General features: G+C 41.0%; 1 protein-coding gene across 1 annotated transcript in view; it reads left to right on the top strand.

Moving 5' to 3' along the window:
* The first annotated feature begins 1,481 nt into the window (after positions 1-1,481).
* The window catches only part of TMEM255B (transmembrane protein 255B), a 163,890-nt gene continuing 145,610 nt past the window's right edge, over positions 1,482-19,761 (top strand). Inside the window, exon 1 of the mRNA XM_073670528.1 lies at positions 1,482-1,547. Within this exon, the coding sequence (XP_073526629.1) occupies positions 1,505-1,547 (43 nt within the window). The 5' untranslated portion in view covers positions 1,482-1,504. The remainder of the gene's footprint in view (positions 1,548-19,761) is intronic.

The raw sequence follows: 19,761 nt of genomic DNA, 5'->3' as shown, positions 1-19,761 counted from the left end.
GACTATAGAAGCAAGCAAAAAGTGTAAAAAAATGTTTTTAAAAATATTTTAAAAATTTAAAAAAATATAAAAGTTTAAATCACCCCCCTTTCGCCCCATTCAAAATAAAATAATAAAAAAAAAACCACATACAAATATTTGGTATCGCCGCGTTCAGAATCGCCCGATCTATCACTATAAAAAAATAATTAATCCGATCGGTAAACGGCTTAACGAGAAAAAAATTCTAAGTGCTAGAATTAAGTTTTTTGGCCTCTGCAACGTTGCAATAAAATGCAATAACGGGCGATCAAAACATCGGATCTACGCCAAATTGGTATAAATAAAAACTTCAGCTCAGCACGCAAAAAATAAGTCCTGACCCAGCCCCAGATCCAGAAAAATGGAGACGCTACGGGTCTTGGAAAATGGCGCCATTTTTTGTTTATTTTTTTAACAAATTTTGAATTTTCTTTTCATCGCTTAAATAAAAAAGAACCGATACATATTTGGTCTCTACGAACTCGTAATGACCTGGAGAATAAGAATGACAGGTCAGATTTAGCATTCAGTGAACGTGGTAAAAAAGATAAAAAAAAAAAACATCTGTGGTATTGCACTTTTTTTGCAATTTCACCGCACTTGGATTTTTTTTCCCATTTTCCCGTACACGATATGGTAAAACCAGTAATGTTGTTCAAAAGTACAACTCGTCCCGCAAAAAATAAGCCCACACACGGCCATATTGCCCAAAAAATAAAAACGCTATGGCTCTGGGAACAAGGGGAGCAAAAAACAAAAGTGCAAAAACGGAACATCCCATGGTCCTCAAGGGGTTAAAAGGTATCATAACTACAAGATTATCTTGTTTTTTCCCACTGAGAGCAATCTTTTCTCAACTGGCTAACACGGTACCAACCCCTTTTTTTTTCTTTGTACTTAACCAAGCACAAATCTCTATTATTGATCACAGTAAATCTACTCTCTGCTTAGAATCTCTTTTACAATTTCATGTGCATATTTCCACATGTATTCATGCATTATGTCTGCAGCATTTGTGCAGATTTCCTCTTTTTATTATTTTAACAAAGCGCTAGCCCATGGGATGAAAAACTCTGTTCCCTGAAAACCCCTTGTCTCTAAACCTAAACAATGATGTTAGGTATTGTGGAATATGATCAGTTATTAATAACATATCTACAAATAGTATTCTTCCCTATCATATAATATTTGCTAAAATGATTTGCATTTAAATACATGAAGAAATAAACTTTGAGAAAATTGTACCAGAAAGTAATGAAAAGGACTAGAAAATTCAGTTAGCGGAGATGTAATAAGAGAAGCAGGCATCATCGCCCTCGGCCACATATCACACCTGTCTCCCCAGCAGGTCACATTGAGCTATGTGTAGGCAGACAGTGTCTACACTGTGCAGGGCTGGATGAGTTGCAGCTTTGGAGGGATAGCTTATAACAGAGTAAGGCTGCTGTTAATGTGATCAGTTGGAGTCCTCATCTCTGGCAGGATGCAGCCGGCTTCTGCTCTGACAGCTGGATTTGATGCCCCAGGTAAGCTTCATTTTACCAGTCTTGTGTTATGTAAATTCGGCTAGGCAGCACAAACCCTATAGAATGCAATCTAGTCCCAATGTTATGGGGCCAAATCTCCGATCCTGTGCAAAAATGAGCTTGTTGAACAATAACAATGTGTTTGAAGATTGGACAGATGGGTATGTGACTTTTCAGCTTCCAGTTCATGTTCAGGTTATCAAGGTTTTTAAGACCTTTTTGTAAGTGAAATGAATGTCCATGTCAATCTATTTTCTGGACCATGTACTGAATTTGTAAAGTATTTATAACTACGATATATTACACCTTCATAACAGCTTAGATTAAACAAAAGTCTGTAAGTTAGATCCAGTCTTCAATACTTGGACACTATTATTTTGAATAAATAGAAAAGGTTGTCAATGTTGAAATGATAAATATTTTATGAGGTTTCTGCATTTTATTTTTATTAAATCAGATATAATGTATTTCTATTGTTAACAATACAAATAATTCTATTGTCCTTTGTCTCATTTTTTTGTGTGGTGGCACCATTAGCTTTACATTTTTCTCCTAGCCTCTTGTGCACTCCTTTCTCTATCACTGTTATTTGTCTGATACTTTCAGATACCAATAAGTTGATACCATACACCCCGAATCAATTTATGTCCGCATACATTTACGGTACATATAGCACCAATATATTTCACAGTGAGCCCTTCTGGGTTTTATGTTACCAGCTTATCAAATATATAAGATTGCTATCCGGTTGTTTTTTTTAACAAGGTAATTCTACAAAACTGATCACATTTTTGCAGAGCAGATATGAAATGCCATAGATACAGAAAAGCTAACAGATGCTTTTTGGTATTCCTTATGCTTAAAGAGTAACCATCGTTTTAATTTAAATTTCATAAATCAATAGTACTCATGAAAATAAGCAACTTTGTAATATATCTTATTACAGAAATTTGCTTTCTCCTCCTGGATTGATATTTCACTCTCAATTCATAGGTAAAATCTGTATTCTGTGAAGAAAAATGTTATTATTATGGAGATAGGACATGATGACAGCTGGTGCTTTTAAAATTGTATGGAGAGGTGAAGGAGCTAGAAGCAGTCACAGACATCCTGCTGTAAGCATTTCTGAAACTACAGTTACATTTCTCCATAGAACCTCTGAATTTACTGAAGACAGATTTTACCCATTGACTTGAGAATATTGGGAATGAATGATCAGTCTAGGACGAGAAAGAAGCAAATTTCTATAATACGATAAATTACAAAGTTACTTATTTTCACGTGTGCTATTGATTTGGAAAATATGACAATTATTTTTTACGTTCACGTCCCTTTTGGTTGATTGATCAGAAATATCTCATTGACTTATAATTAAACTAAGGCTACAATTTTTACATCCTTGGGAAATGGACTGTTTTTTTCTCATGTGTCATCTGTACAACCTCTGTTTTGCATCCATTTCTTTATCATCCATTTTTAAAAACTGAAGAAGGTAAACTATTTAACTTTAATTTATTAACTTGAAGAATGGATCAGTGACAAACAGATGAAACACGGTTGCAACACTGAAGTACAAAGCTTGCTGTACGTGTTTCATCTGTTTTATACAGATCCCCATAGACTTTAAAGAGAACCTATCATTAGATTCATGCTGTGTGAGCCATGGGCAGCATGAATCAAAGACTGGCTGCACGATTGGAGCTACTGTAGGTGTGTTTTACCCAGAAACACTGTGGCGAAAGCCGGACGTTTTTTCCCCTCATTGCTTAAGTTGATTTACAGGTCTCTCTCAAGTGTGTAATTAGGGAGAGATCTGTCAATCAGCTGGAGTGGCACAGGGGGAAGCCAACCGCTGATCGCGCCAAATGATTCTTTAATTTGTGCAGGTCTTCTTTTGATAGGCTAATTGTCACTCACACTTGAAAAACATAATGTCTATGAGGGAGGTGACTATATTGTACATTTAAAATCTATAACTATAAAAAAGGAAATAACTTTAAATGACATGTTTAGACTCCTGTATAATGGGGGAAATACTACTTGCTTATACAGACACAGCCATCTGAGCACAGTGATCAGATAGTTTGTAAATTATTTAATGATCACACAGTGGTGACATTAACACCTCTACTATAATGTTACTTCAACATATCACTTACACCATGCCTACAGTTAAATTAGGAGCTGCAAATGATGATTACTAAAGGTTGGTAATACTGCAATAAAAAAGTGGGAAGAAAATGAAATCATATTAACCGTTGCCTTTATGTATTACAGTAAAAAGTGTATATGAACATTTCAAATTTTTCCATATTTCTGCAACAATTTACCTAAAACAACATCAAATGTTCACACAAGTCCTAAAAGTAGATATAGATAGCCAAATCAAACAAAAGAGTAAACAATATTAGACTTTGTCATTTTTTTAATGAGGAAAATGATCCAATTATCACGTCTTTAAGTTGCAATAGTATCTTAATCTTTGCTTTCAGTATTTTCATGTCGCATTTGTAAGGCAGCGCTAGTCATCATGCTGGGGGACACTCACTGCACCAGGTCAATTAAAGCACACCAGCCACGTTTTCCAGTATTTCACAATCCAGCAGTTTATTATACTTCACTACTGCTTATCACCGAGTCCAACTCAGTGGCTCGCCGACATATTACACATATAATGTCCAGGAGCCTTTCAAGTGGCAGACAGGCCCACTTGGCTCCAGTTACAGCCTTCAGCAAAGTCACTTATATCAACGTCCATATAATGCAGTGTTTTACCTTTGCCGGGTTTTAGCTGCTTCAGTCAGTTTTTCTCTGCCACCACTGTGGCTTTACAGCTTCCCAGATGTGGGTCTCCAGCCCTCGTTCCTTCAAAGGCTACTGGTATGTTGTCTCACCTAACATCCAGCCTTTGCCTTCCAGGACTCTTGCCTTCCAAGCCTCTGGCCCTCCAAGGCTACTGGTATCGCTTACACATAAGGATCCAGCCTCTGCCTTTCAGGCTTTACCAGGCTTCACTAGGCCTCACTAAGCCTCACTAAGCCTCTCCAGGCTAACGGTGTCCCACACACGGGAACAGGCCTCACACCTTACACACCCTGTCTCAAAACTACCAGGGTTTATATATCTTCCAGTGCACACACAGGACCTGTGCTGATGTCACAGTCATGTGATCAGACCACCTGTATGCACAGGACCTGTGCGATGTCACAGTCATGTGACCAGTCACCTGGGTGAGGTACATGGTCGGCCAAAACACACCCTGGACCATTACAGTAATGCCGCAAGCCGCTGCATTACACAATAAATGCATCTAAATATCAGTGTCTGTGTGTACAATCTGTCAGCTATCTGTGTGACCGTATGTACCATTCGAGTGGAATCTGTGTGGCATTCGTGTGCACGATCAGCTGGTCTTATTAAGCTGGGAAGGGGCCAATAATCATGGAGCTTCCCAGCCTATTAATATCAGCTCACAGCTGTCTGCTTAGCCTTTACTGGTTATTAAAAAGTGGGACCCTAAAAAAAATGATGTGGGATCCCCCCTATTTTTAATAACCAGCAAAGGCCCTCGGCTGCCCCAGAAATGGCGCATCCATTAGATGTGCCAATTCTTGCGCTTGGCCTTGGTTCTTCCCAATTGACCTGGTGCGGTGACAATCGGGCTAATGGGTCTGTGGGGTTGATGTTAATAGCTGTCTCTGACATCAAGCCCTGGGTCTAGTAATGGAAAGGTGTCTGCTAGCCTCCCCCATTACTAACCCCGTAGTCAAAAGAAATAAATACACACACAGAAAAGTCCTTTATTTGTAAAAGTTGCTCCCCGACAATTTCCCTCTTTCATCCATTTATTAAAATAAAAATAATCCAACACGGTCCGCTGTAGTCCAAACGTAGATCCCACGACGATCGCCGTCTTCTTTATTCAGTGTGTGGAGCCCCATTCAGAGAACGAAGCTCTATAGACTGGAGCAGCAGCCACTGACAGTTCTCATGCTGTGCTCCATGAGAACCTGGCTGCTTTGACGAGCAGTAACATCAGTAAGGTTACTGCAGTTCACAGCCGCCCGGGTCTCACACTGCACAGCGCGAGAGCTGGAATGATGGGTGGTGAAGTCACCGGTCATCATTACAGATCTTACGCTGCTCCCTGTGTGACTCAGAGGCTGTGAACTGCGGTTACCTTACTGACATCACCGCTCATCATTCCGATTCTCGCGCTGCACAACATGAGACCCGGCAGCTGTGAACTGCAGTAATCTTACTGACGTTTCTGTTTATAGTGTGAGAACTTACTGCGCAGTGTGAGAACAGGCAGTAAGTTCTCACGCTGTGAAAGTTGATGTCTGTATGGTTACCGCAGTTCAGGGTAAGAACTGCGGTAACCTTACTGACGTCACCACTCGTCTGAGCAGCCGGGTTCTCGCACTGCGCAGCATGAGAACTGGCATTGGCTGCTGCTCCAGTCTATGGAGCTTTTTTCTCTGAAAGGGGCTCCATACACTGGGAAGAAGATGGGGATTGTCGTGGGACCTCCATATGGATTACAGCAGACCGCTGTAGATTATTTTTTGGGGGTAATAAATGAGGGAAAGAGGGAAATTGTTGGGGAGTGATTTTTATAAATGAAAGACTTTTGTATGGGTGTGTTTATTTCTTTTACGGGGTTAGTAATGGGGGTGTCTGACAGATGCCTCTCCATTACCAACCCCTGGGCTTGATGTCAGTGGACATTACACAGCTGACATCAACCACAAAACCATTACCCCGATTGCCAACGTACAAGGGATTCAGGAAGAGCCGAAGCTAAGCTCCAGAATTGGTGCATTTAATGGATGCGCCATATCTGGGGCGGCCGAGGGCTGGTCTTATTAGGCTGAGAGGGGCCCAATATCCATGGACCTGCCCAGCCTATTAATATCAGCCACAGTTGTCTGCTTAGATTTTGCTCATTATTAAAATAGGTGGGACCCCATGTCATTTTTTTTTTGTCCCCCATTTTTAATAACCAGTAAAGGCTAAGCAGACAGCTGTGAGCTGATATTAATAGGCTGGAGAGCTCCATGGTTATTGGCCCCTTCCCATTTTAATAAGTTGTGAAAAACAAGGGGGACCCCACGCCATTATTATTTATTTATTTTTTAGCTAACTACGTGTACAGTTAACCACATGCACTGGACCAATTATGTATCTCATGGACATGTTTCTATCTATCTATCAATCTATCTATCTTATCTATTCTCTATCTTTGCACATCTAACACCTAAACATCTGTCATTTCTATTCTGCATTCTATTCCAGTACGTGTCACACTGATGGTGCACACGAATGCCACACAGATTCCACACGTATGGTACCCCACACTATTTTTTGCAATAATTTAATTATTTTAATTATTAGATAAATACATGTACAGTAAGCTGCACACACAAAGCACTGATTATATATCTCACAGACATCTATTTATCTATCAAGCTCTCTGTGTACCTCATAGCTAATGATCTATCTCTAATTTCAACATCTTTAACAAAAAACCCTTTAATTTCTATTCTGTATTCTTTTCCAGTACGTGTCACACGGACAGCACATGGATGTCATCCGTGTGCGTGTGTGTGGCACGCATTTCATACATGCTACTGGGAATAAAAGAACATGTCTATGCATTTTGCACATGGACACACAGTCCGTGTGAAAACACTGACATGTGCACAGCACCATAGATTTAAATGGGTGTGCCACCAAGTGTCAGTGTTTGCAGTACGTGTGAAAGCAGACACCATACATACTGCAAACACAGACATGTGAAGGGGGCCTCAGAGGAATTTTAGCCCATTCCTCCCTACAAACCAGTTTAAACTCGGCTATATTGCTGGGTTTTCTTCTATGAACTGCCCCCTTCAGAATCTTCCACATTTCTATAAGATTAAAGGGGTTGTGTTGTCCCACAAACAAAGTACATTTTAATAAATAGATATTGGAATAAAAATAAGTTTCACAATCCTATGTGTTAAAAAATATGTTCCTGTGTATGACCCTGCAGGAACCTGGTCTGAACATACCACATCTCCTTGGCAGGGGAGGACACAAAAGAGTATACAGACAGGATAGCATCCTGACATGGTATGGTAATATGAATGGTGGAATTCAAAAGTACAAAAAAAACAAGCCCTCATACAACTATGTGGGTGGAAATATTAAAAAATTATGTTTCTTGGAAAAAGGAGAGGAAAAAAAATGAAAGCTCAAAAATGAAAAATCGCCTGGTCCTTAAGGGGTTAAATAAAACAGGTCGCCCACTCCCATTGATTAAAAACACCAGACTCTAATTTTACCTTCTGCACATCCTAAAGGTTCACTTGCTTTTGCCACTTACAGACTTGTGATATTGGATAATTTTCCTTAAAAAAGTACAATATTTTTTACTCATTTTGTTTCATTTAGGTCTCTTTATCTACAACCCCAATTCCAAAAAAGTTGGGACTCTATGTAAAATGAAAAGAAAGCAAACAAGAATGCAATGATTTGGAAATGTCTTACAGTCATATTTTATATACAGAAGAGGAGTGAACCAACATTCCACAGGCCACAATCAACAACCTGATCAACTCTATGCGAAGTAGATGTGTTGCACTGCATGAGGCAATTGGTGGTCACACCAGATACTGACTGGTTTTCTGACCCCCCTCCCCCAAACTCCCCCAATACTATAAAACTGCACATTCTAGAGTGGCCAGCCTAAAGCACACCTATGCAATAATTATGCTGTCTAATCGGCATCTTGATATGCCACACCAGCTCACGGAAAATGGGAGCAAAAACATAAGTGTTGCGTTTATATTTTTGTTCAATATAGTATAATGTATTCCCCATAGTCCTCCATATAGTATAATGCACTCCTCACAGTCTTCCATATAGTATACTGCACTCCCCATAATCCTCCATATAGTATAATGCACTCCTCATAATCCTCCATACAGTATAATGCACTCCTCATAGTCCTCCATATAGTATAATGCACTCCCCATAGTCCTCCATATAGTTTAATGCACTCCTCATAGTCCTCCATATAGTATAATGTGCTCCCCATAGTCTTCCATATAGTATAATGCACTCCTCATAGTCCTCCATATAGTATAATGCACTCCTCATAGTCCTCCATATAGTATAATGCACTCCTCATAATCCTCCATACAGAATAATGCACTCCTCATAGTCCTCCATATAGTATAATGCACTCGCCATAGTCCTCCATACAGTATTCTGGCCACCACAATGTTCATACTGATTTAAAAAAATAAATAACCTCTCCTCTTCATTCCCCCGCTGCTCTGGTCCCTGCAGCGAGCGTTCTGAAGAACCGTACATCTCAACGTAGCGGGCGCCATGTAGTGATGTCATCATGCCCGCTGCGCAGAGATGTCAGACACAAAGGAAGAATAATAGCGGTGGAAGCATCAGCTGACGCATCCAAATTAATCATTACTTTTAACTGTATCAGCATCCAGGATGTTGGCACTTGACCCCCCGGGTCACGGGCCCCATAGTGGCTGTGTGGCGGGCGGCAGTGCAGGGACATCATGTCTCTCTGCTATGCCACAGAGTTTAACTGTATCGGTGCTCTGCCTGTGGCACGGGGCCCAGGACGACAGCACCCTCTGCCCCCCCCCAGTATCTATGCTACTGCTTATTGCAGTACACTGGAAGCAAATGGCTTCCCTCTGATGCTCGTAGAACTGCATCTCAGGCCGTTTCAAATTTAATACTAGCTGAGCTGCAGTTCCTGGCAACGAGAACTAAACAGTGTACAAAGCTGTGCTGTTCCTTTCCATATTAAACAGTGTATGTAGCTAATGACAGATGATTGGTGGGACTGGCTGGAGTCATACCCCACCAATCTAAAATTGTTTCCATGATCACAGCATCACAGACATGAAATTATTGGTATTAAAAGGTAATTTCAAATCTCAAAGAGACAGAAACTTTTGGGAATATAAACTCATGGTGACCTTTGACACCTTCAGAGCAGGAATGAATGTGTTGCATTGATTTATGTCATTCAACATCAACTAAGGAATGTGGTCCTCAGAACTGGGGGGGGGGGAGTTTTGCCATCACTACCCTGGACCAGACTTCAGTCACAGGACAATAAAACTTTCACTTATCTATGAACTGCTAAAATATTTACAGCCAGAACTGTTTATTGCTCCCCCATAGTAATAGCTCTGCTTTATGTCACCTGTCTCATCTATTGCATTATTTCTATGTCTATTGTGTATAAATATATGACTCTTCAGATTTTGTGTTATACTATGCCTGATGAAGAGGCCTGAGTAGTCTCGAAAGCTTGCAACTTGTTACCATCTTTTCAGTTAGCCATTAAAAGGTATCAACCACGGAGAACTCTCAAATCTAAATATTGGCCTATTCCAAAGATAGGTTATCAGTATCCTATTAGTGCACTAACCCTTTAAAAATGCCAGAACCTGGAAAACTTGACAGTCATTTTAATTAATATATTAGATAAATTGTATGCAGAATTCCTCATAGGTGCCTTTTCTTCTGGTGTGACTGATTCCCATAGGACAAGGCCTTTTCAGATTGCAATAGCATGTATCTTCATTAATTATTCTGTATATCCAGAGTGCCTCCACTAATTATAATGTTATCCATAATGCCCCAGCTATAATCAGGGGGCTAAAAAAAGTAAGAACAGGATCATACTCACCATCTTCTCACTCCAGCGTCTCTATAGGATGTGACTCTTGGACACTCGTCTCTATCAACAAAGATCAGTGTACTGCACAAGGCTTCAGTTTGACAGCAGCTCCTTAATTATCTGGCTTCTCATTGGTTCCCCTTTTGCCACCACCTTACCCATTACTTGGGTATATGCCCCTCAATACATCCAAGGTACACTATAGATATGTACAGAGTCAGTGTGAGTAGATTCAATGCATATATGCTGCCATTAGCCACAGCGTATGATAGCTTTAAGTAAATCGTGCAAAAATTGAGAACAAATTGGTAATAAGATCACAAAAATATATTAAGCTAGTGCCCGTATTGGGCAGTTTCTATCAGGCAGATAAGTAATTATTTTCCATGCTGATTATCAGCTTATCTGTCTGTGCTTTGTAACACAGTGAGAGCATAGAAATTGAGCAGAGAAGTAACCCACAGTACTCAGCAAATACATAGAAAACAAAGTTGCTAAATTTCAACGCATTCATGCAGGGTGGTTGCTTTCTGTGGAGTGAGATTAAGGATAAGAAAATACAGCATCCAAAAATCCCACAATGTTTGCCAAGACCTACATGTATATACAGTGACTAGAATTCTTTTGACCTATGCTTCAGGGAACATTTAACTTTGCAAAAATAATTTCTGTAATTGTATTACTGTAGCTGTTCTTCTGTGTACTGTATGTGCAAAAATAAGCTGCTACTAATTCAGGGCTTTGTATAAAGAGATAGGCATAAAAGAAAAGTTCCAATAATACAGTAAAGTTAATTTATTTTTTAAGGGGGGGAGGCAATCACTTTTCCACACAGGGCCCAGTAGGTTTGGATTTCTTTTTCCCTTAATAATAAAGACCTTCATTTAAAAACTGCATTTTGTGTTTACTTGTATTATTTTTGTCTAATATTTAAATTTGTTTAAGCGTGACAAACATGCAAAAGAATAAGTAATCAGGAAGGGGGCAAACACTTTTTCACAGCTCTGTAGATGTGTGTGAATGCTTGTTCTTCGTTTGCCACATGGATGTGTCTTGGATTAATGCTTCGAATGATGCAAGTTTCTGAACTTCTGGGCTCCCTGAGGATGCATGTGTGAAATGCTCGTTGAAGTGTGGGGCAGCAGGAGCATCATGAGCATCATGAGTCCAAAGCTTACTGTGTAATAGGGACACAGTGAGCAACAGCTCAGCCGCACAGTAGATGGTTGAGTGGGCTGCCAGTATTGTGAATGGGATAGCCCAGCCGCTCAATCAGGGACTAGGTCATGCTGTGTTGTCCCCATGCAAATTTAGGATTGCCCAGCATCCCAATCACAAGCTGGGTCTGGTGGGCTTTCTCCAGGCGTCACCATTTCAGTGTCAGCCTGGCTGGCAGTGGTCAGACCATTGCCAGTCATAGCTTTGCTCGGTGTTGTGTGTGCCTCATGCTTTTGTGTTCTGATCTTTTTGCTGCCTGACCTCGGACCTCGCTTTTGACTATTCATTTGTTTAGCCCCTTTTACTTGATCGGCACTGTTTTGGACTGCTGACTTCGGACTGTGACCTGTTTACTCCTTTGTCTTGCGACTCTGCCTTCGACATACACTCTTTGTGTTTGATCCTGGACTTCTTGATTTCCCTGCCTCACGGCTTGTCACTGATAAGTGACGATAACGAGTGTCACACCTTTCTTCTCTCATTTTTATTTTCAATTTATCTAATTCCTTATTGGAAGGATGAGGTTTTCCATACATATATGGCGGTAACAATCTTGTTATGGCATCATATTTACATTTATTAATTTCCCTTAACATAGGGTATCAGTTTGTTAGGCAGGGTATTTATATATCCTCACATGCTTGCTAAAGTGGTTCTTTCTTATTCCTTGTTGGAAGGAGTTGGTTATAATGTGTAAAAACTATATATTACATGGTGTTCTACTCTTATTCCTTATTGGAAGGATTTGGTTCTAATATACAGTGATTGTGCACTACACTAACTACTGTTGTATATCACATTGATATTTCTTATTAGTTATTGGAAGGAACCAGTAACTATGTTAACAGGTACGTGGATGCAACAGCGCAGACAATGAGGAGACAGTGGTACTTAACAAACAACTACCGTATATTCCGGCGTATAAGACGACTTTTGAAGACTGAAAAATCTTCTGTCTAGTCTGGGGTCGTCTTATACGCCGGTAATGCTTTTGAACTTTCAGAAATTGACATGCGGGGATACTCTGGGGGTGTTAATAAGCTGCCGTGGCCGTATCCCTGCCATGTCGGAGTTAATATAAGGTGGAGGGAGTTAAAATACGGCGGCGGTAGGTCCAGACAGTCAGCGCTTCTGTGCTGAAACTGACACATCGCTGCGTATTCCCAGCTCCGGACACAGCGCAGGACTTCTGTGCCGACAGCTTTCACTTGTCACAGAAGCGCTGCGCTGTGTCCGGAGCAGGGAAGTTCGCATCGCTTCTGTGACAATATATGAAAAGCCGGCAATTCAGCAGCGGCATAAGCCGGCACCCAACAATTTAGAATAGAAAGAATAGAGCATCACACATAGATTAGATAGATAGAAACATGTCAGTCACATATATATGAAGTACAGTGACAGTGTTGCTTACTGCACTTGTCATTTAGTGTAAAGGATTTATTAAAACAAATAATAGTGTTTTCATGCACCGTCTCTTTAAAAAAGCCGGCCGGCAATTCAGCATCTGTACCCGACAATTTATAACAGAAAGATAGAGCATCACACATAGATTAGATAGATAGAAACATGTCAGTCACATATATAAGAAGTACAGTGACAGTGCTGGTTACTGTACTTGTCATCTAGTGTTAAAATAACGGATTTATTTAAAAAAAAATTGGCGTGGGGTTCCCCTTAATTTTAGTCTCTAGCGGAGGTTAAGCAGACGGCTGGGGCAGATGTTTGAAGCCTGGGAAGGGGGTAATACCCATGGAGCTTCCCAGGCTACTAATATCAGCCCCCAGCTGAATACATAGCCTTTACTAGCTATTAAAATGGGGGACCCCCCCAAAAAAATGACGTGGGGTCCCCCTTAATTTAATAGCTAGCAAAGGCTAGGCAGACAGCTGGGGGCTGATATTAATAGCCCAGGAAGGGAGCCATGAATATTGGCCCCCTCCCAGGCTAGAAACACCAGCCGTCAGCCGCCCCAGAAATGGCGCATTCATAGGATGCGCCAATTCTGGCACTTAGCCTCGCTCTTCCACGCTGCCCTGGTGCGGTGGCAGGGGGTAATAGGGCTGGGGTTGATGTCAGCTTATAATGCCAGCTGACATCAAGCCCAGGTTAGTAATGGAGAGGCGTCTATAAGACACCCCCATTACTAACCCCATAGTAAAAGTTAAAAAAACCACAAACACCCAGAATAAAGTCCTTTAATTGAAATAAACACACAATTCTTTATTGTTCTAAATTAAACCATACTTACCGTCACGCCCATTCCAGCTGAAGCCAACGATCTCCTGCAATAAAAGTAAAATAATAAAGCAACCTCATCCTTATCTTTCCATGGTTCCCAGGACAGCTCCAGCTCTGCTACATCGAGATGACAGGCTGGACCGCAGCAGAACGCTGCCATCCAGCCTGTCATCCCGCAGACACTGAGAAGAGCAGGCATGCTTGCGCTCTGCAGTGTCTGGCTGTGACGGCATCCAGATGAGCCGACAATGAACTCAGCTCACCTCTTGGACGTCCGTCACTGACAACGTGGGAAACTTCTACTGCGCATGCGGGGAGCAGGAGAATTTTCCCACGCTGTCAGTGACGTGCATGAGGTGAGCCGAGTTCATTGGACATGATCTCGGCTCATCTGGATGCCGTCACAGTCAGACACTGAGGAGCACAAGCATGCCTGCGCTTCTCAGTGTCTGCCGCATGGCAAGCTGAACGGCAGCGTTCTGCTGCGGTGCAGCCTGTCATGTGAATGTAGCAGAGCTGGACCGGTCCTGGGAACCATGGAGAGGTAAGGATGAGGTTGCTTTATTATTTTACTTTTATTGCAGGAGATCGTTGGCTTCAGCTGGAATGGGCGTGACGGTAAGTGTGGTTTAATTTAGAACATTAAAAAATTGTGTCTTTATTTCAATTAAAGGACTTTATTCTGGGTGTTTGTGTTTTTTTTAATTACTTTACTAGAAATTCATGGCGGTCATGTCTAATATTGGCGTGACCCCATGAATTTCGGGCTTAGGGCCAGCTGATAATGCCAAGCTGGCCCTAACCTCTTTATTACCCAGTGAGCCACCGCACCAGGGCCCTGGATGAGTTGGGTACAGCGCCAGAAGATGGCGCTTCTATGAACGCGCCATTTTCCGGGGTGGCTGCGGACTGCAATTTGCAGCGGGGGGGGGGGGCAGAAAGCTTGGGCCTCCCTGCGCTGCAGATTCCAGCCCCCAGCTGCCTAGTTGTACCTGGCTGGACACAAAAATAGGGCGAAGCCCCACGTCTTTTTTTTTTAAATTATTTCATGAAATAATTAAAAAAAAAAGGGCTTCCCTATATTGTTGTGTCCGGCCAGGTACAAATAGGCAGCTGGTGGTTGGGGGCAGCCCGTTCCTGCCTGCTGTACCTGGCTGGACACAAAAATATGGCGAAGTCCACGTCAACATTTTTGGGAAAAATTAATTACAAAATTAATAATAATTTAGGGACTGCATCTTTATTAACCCCTCAATTGTCATTTAGTGTTAAAATAAAGGATTTTTTAAAAAGAAAATTGGCGTGGGATCCACCATCATTATAGTCTCTAGCGGAGGTTAAGCAGACGGCTGGGGCAGATGTTTGAAGTCTGGGAAGGGGGTAATACCCACGGAGCTTCTCAGGCTACTAATATCAGCCCCCAGCTGAATACCTAGCCTTTACTAGCTATTAGAATGGGGGACCCCCCCAAAAAATGACGTGGGGTCCCCCCTATTTTAATATGTTTATGAGTGACAGTTTTCCTGCTATATACCTGCATGTCATAAGAATTTAAATTAAAAAAGGACCATGTTAAATTCAAATCTGTTTTTTTTTAATTTTTACCGGTGTTTGGTATGCGTTGGAAAAGGGGTAGTCTTATACGGTGAATATATCCTAAACTCTATATTTTAACAGGAAAGTAGGGGGGTCGTCTTATACACCAGGTCGTCTTATACGCCGGAATATACGGTATTTATTTGACTAACATGAGTATCTACATATATATTTAGGTACAGTGTTACGGGTAACAGTATACCATAACAGTATAATGCATTATGACACACGGCAATGCAATGAAGCTAAATATCTATACAACGTTTTATATACAGTACAGACCAAAAGTTTGGGCACACCTTCTCATTTAAAGATTTTTCTGTATTTTCATGACTTTGAAAATTGTACATTCACACTGAAGGCATCAAAACTATGAATTAACACTTGTGGAATTATATACTTAATAAAAAAGTGTGAAACAACTGAAAATATGTCTTATATTCTAGGTTCTTCAAAGTAGCCACCTTTTGGTTTGATGACTGCTTTGCACACTCTTGGCATTCTCTTGATGAGCTTCAAGAAGTAGTCACCGGAAATGGTTTTCACTTCACAGGTGTGCCCTGTCAGGTTTAATAAGTGGGATTTCTTGCCTTATAAATGGGGTTGGGACCATCAGTTGTGTTGTGCAGAAGTCAGATGGATACACAGCTGATAGTCCTACTGAATAAACTGTTAGAATTTGTATTATGGCAAGAAAAAAGCAGCTAAGTAAAGAAAAACGAGTGGTCATCATTACTTTAAGAAATGAAGGTCAGTCAGTCCGAAAAATTGGGCAAACTTTGAATGTGTCCCCAAGTGCAGTTGCAAAAACCATCAATCGCTACAAAGAAACTGGCTCACATGAGGACCACGCCAGGAAAGGAAGACCAAGAGTCACCTCTGCTTCTGAGGATAAGTTTATCCGAGTCACCAGCCTCAGAAATCGCAGGTTAACAGCAGCTCAGATTAGAGACCAGGTCAATGCCACACAGAGTTCTAGCAGCATACACATCTCTTCAACAACTGTTAAGAGGAGACTTTGTGCAGCAGGCCTTCATGGTAAAATAGCTGCTAGGAAACCACTGCTAAGGACAGGCAACAAGCAGAAGAAACTTGTTTGGGCTAAAGAACACAAGCAATGGACATTAGACCAGTGGAAATCTGTGCTTTGGTCTGATGAGTCCAAATTTGAGATCTTTGGTTCCAACCACCATGTCTTTGTGCGATGCAGAAAAGGTGAACGTATGGAATCTACATGCCTGGTTCCCACCGTGAAGCATGGAGGAGGTGTGATGGTGTGGGGGTTCTTTGCTGGTGACACTGTTGGGGATTTATTAAAAATTGAAGGCATACTGAACCAGCATGGCTACCGCAGCATCTTGCAGCGGCATGCTATTCCATCCGGTTTGCGTTTAGTTGGACCTTCATTTATTTTTCAACAGGACAATGACCCCAAACACACCTCCAGGCTGTGTAAGGGCTATTTGACCAAGAAGGAGAGTGATGGAATCCTACGCCAGATGACCTGGCCTCCACAGTCACCAGACCTGAACCCAATCGAGATGGTTTGGGGTGAGCTGGACCGCAGAGTGAAAGCAAAAGGGCCAACAAGAGCTAAGCATCCCTGGGAACTCCTTCAAGATTGTTGGAAGACCATTTCCAGTGACTACCTCTTGAAGCTCATCAAGAGAATGCCAAGAGTGTGCAAAGCAGTCATCAGAGCAAAAGGGGGCTACTTTGAAGAACCTAGAATATAAGACATATTTTCAGTTGTTTCACACTTTTTTGTTAAGTATATAATTCCACATGTGTTAATTCATAGTTTTGATGCCTTCAGTGTGAATGAACAATTTTCAAAGTCATGAAAATACAGAAAAATCTTTAAATGTGAAGGTGTGTCCAAACTTTTGGTCTGTACTGTATATATCTGCGCTGTTCTCTATATCTTGCAGTTAAGGGACTATTTATCAGTAATGCCTAGTCCTAATGCCCCACGCTAACTACTGAGCCTGTCACTGTTGTCTTTTCTCTAGGCGGCTCAAGAAGTCACACAGGCCCTAATGGGGGTCACCGGTATTTCCTGCTAGGCCGCAAGTCCCGGATTGATGAGCTTCTTGATACACAGTACGCTCATCACGCTGGCCATCTTCATTCCCTGAAGTATTGCCCCGGCCCACACTTTGTACTATACGTCTAGGTTGGAAGTAATGGCTCACACGAGCGTCCCTGTCTGCGGCCTGGTCGTCTTTCTCGGCTCACTCAATTCGGATCTCTCAACCCTGATCTCTAGTATACCAGATCTCGTCACTCGGTCCTTCTCCCAGATATGGGTACTTGGTCTTCCACTCATGACTGGTTACTCGTGATGGCGGCTGTAAGCCAACTCCACGGTGACGCTTGTCTGTCCTGCTACAGGTTCAGGCACTGACTCCTCTAATTCACTGCCCTCCCAGGCCTAATATAATCCCTAACTGCGCCACAGCTATCACCTGACTTGGTGTCTTCCCCAATCTCTTCCTTGAGGGAACATGAACTTCACTCTTGGGTTCCTACTAATGCAATTCTCCCCGCTTTCACTTCTCTATCGTCTTTAACCAGCAGATGGTTATGTTCGATTGCAACCAATCTGTCTTCTCTCTTGTCCTTACAACTACATATCAGTTATTTTCTAGTTAAGAGTTTTCACTCTAATTCCTTATTGGAAGGATTTGGTTTTACTGTATAAAAATTGTGTCTTTCGTGTCCTAATTATACACCATATCACATACAGCGAAGTATTCACCTTTTTATCATCTTTCACATCAATCTGGCCATTATGCAATGAACCTTTATATATTTTTTGTTACTAATTATTGTGGCCAGTTACTCCAGACCTGTTTTTTCTCTAAACAGGCCTCATATACATTTATCACAATTATACCTTTTCTGTGTTCATTAATGCTGTTCTCTCCACCTGCAGTTTTCAGCATTTTATACTATTTTGTCTTTGCATGTACTACAATTTTAGCATGTCTGTGTTGTCAATTGTGTTTATTAATAACGTACACATTTTTTAGCTATAATGTGGATTTATAGGTTCTAAGTTTCTGAACTTCGTATCACATGTGCAGTATTCGTAGCATAAGTGATGTGCAAGAAAAATGCTGTTTATTGCAATGCAGAGTCTGATATGCATATGTTTATTATATCAAGCTAAAACTTCTTGCTTCTTTATTTATTTCCTGTTTCTTCCCTGCATTAATCATACAGACGTGTTCAGAAAAAAGAAATGTAATACTTTTTATACTTTGTAGTTGTAAATGTACAGCTTTACAGTTTTCTCTATGATTGGGCAGAGCAATCTAGGAGTGCTCTGCTCAATCATTAAGGAAAAGCACACAGGGAGCTTACTCAGAAGCAGGCTTTACACAAAATAGGATAGGGGGAGATGTTAACCGCTGAGCTGCATTTTTATTGCAAAATGTCAAACATCTGTGGGGGCATCATACTTTGCAAAGGGGAGCTGTGGGCCCATCATACTGTATATAAGGGAGCAGTTGGACCATCATTCTTTGCATTGGGGAGCTGTGAGTTCATTACACTTCACCTAGGGAGCGTTGGTCCATCATACTGTGACCTCTCTTGAGCTGAACCCATAGCTACGCCTCTAACTATGAGTTAAATAAATACATCAACAGCAGCTCAAATGTCTACTTGTCCGAATTTTTGCTACTTTGAATCAGTGTATTAACTGATTACACTGGACAAACTGTAGCAAACCAAGCTGTGAATGTTATTGGGTTCTGTTGTTTAGCTATCCTTTGGATTGAGACTTTTTTTTCCCATTCACTGACAAGTAAAAGATATCAAGAACATAGGGATTGAAGCACAAAGTATAACAGAAATAATAATAATAATATTTTATTTACATAGCGCCAACATATTCCGCAGACATTTACAATTCAGACAATTTACAGACATTATCGCCCTTCTCCCCATGGGGGCTCACAATCTACATTCCCTATCATTATGTCTTTGGAGTGTAGGAGGAAACTGGAGAACCCGGAGGAAACTCAGGCAAACATGGGGAGAACATGCAAACTCCAAAAACTTTTCATTATTTAAAAATTCACCTTAATTTACATACAGTAAATTCAAAACAACTTAACAATGAAAGCTAATCACACGTGAATTTTGTCATTCAATTCCTGTCCTATGAAGCTTGCAGGTGTAAAAAAATCCATTATTAGTGAGTAAAAGAAATGTGGTTTTCTGTCTGTCTTCATTGTTGACAAAAATACACCACATTTTAATCTCGTAAACTGTTTGTTTCCCTGTTTACACCTTGCGTTGTGCAGTAAACATAGTATCTGTAATAAGATTGGTAGAATTACAATGACATTTTTATCCTGCTTTCTCAGCTCTATATTTTTACCTACTGCGGAGTTCAGTTTCCAGGATCTCAGAACATATGTATTTCATCATGACATT

The sequence above is a fragment of the Phyllobates terribilis genome, unplaced genomic scaffold (assembly GCF_046119375.1).
Source record: "Phyllobates terribilis strain yellow unplaced genomic scaffold, ASM4611937v1 Scaffold_2__4_contigs__length_985480577, whole genome shotgun sequence".
In the NCBI taxonomy this organism is placed as follows: domain Eukaryota; kingdom Metazoa; phylum Chordata; class Amphibia; order Anura; family Dendrobatidae; genus Phyllobates; species Phyllobates terribilis.
The sequence above is the reverse complement of the archived record's forward strand: the minus strand, read 5'-3'. Positions and strand labels throughout refer to the sequence as shown.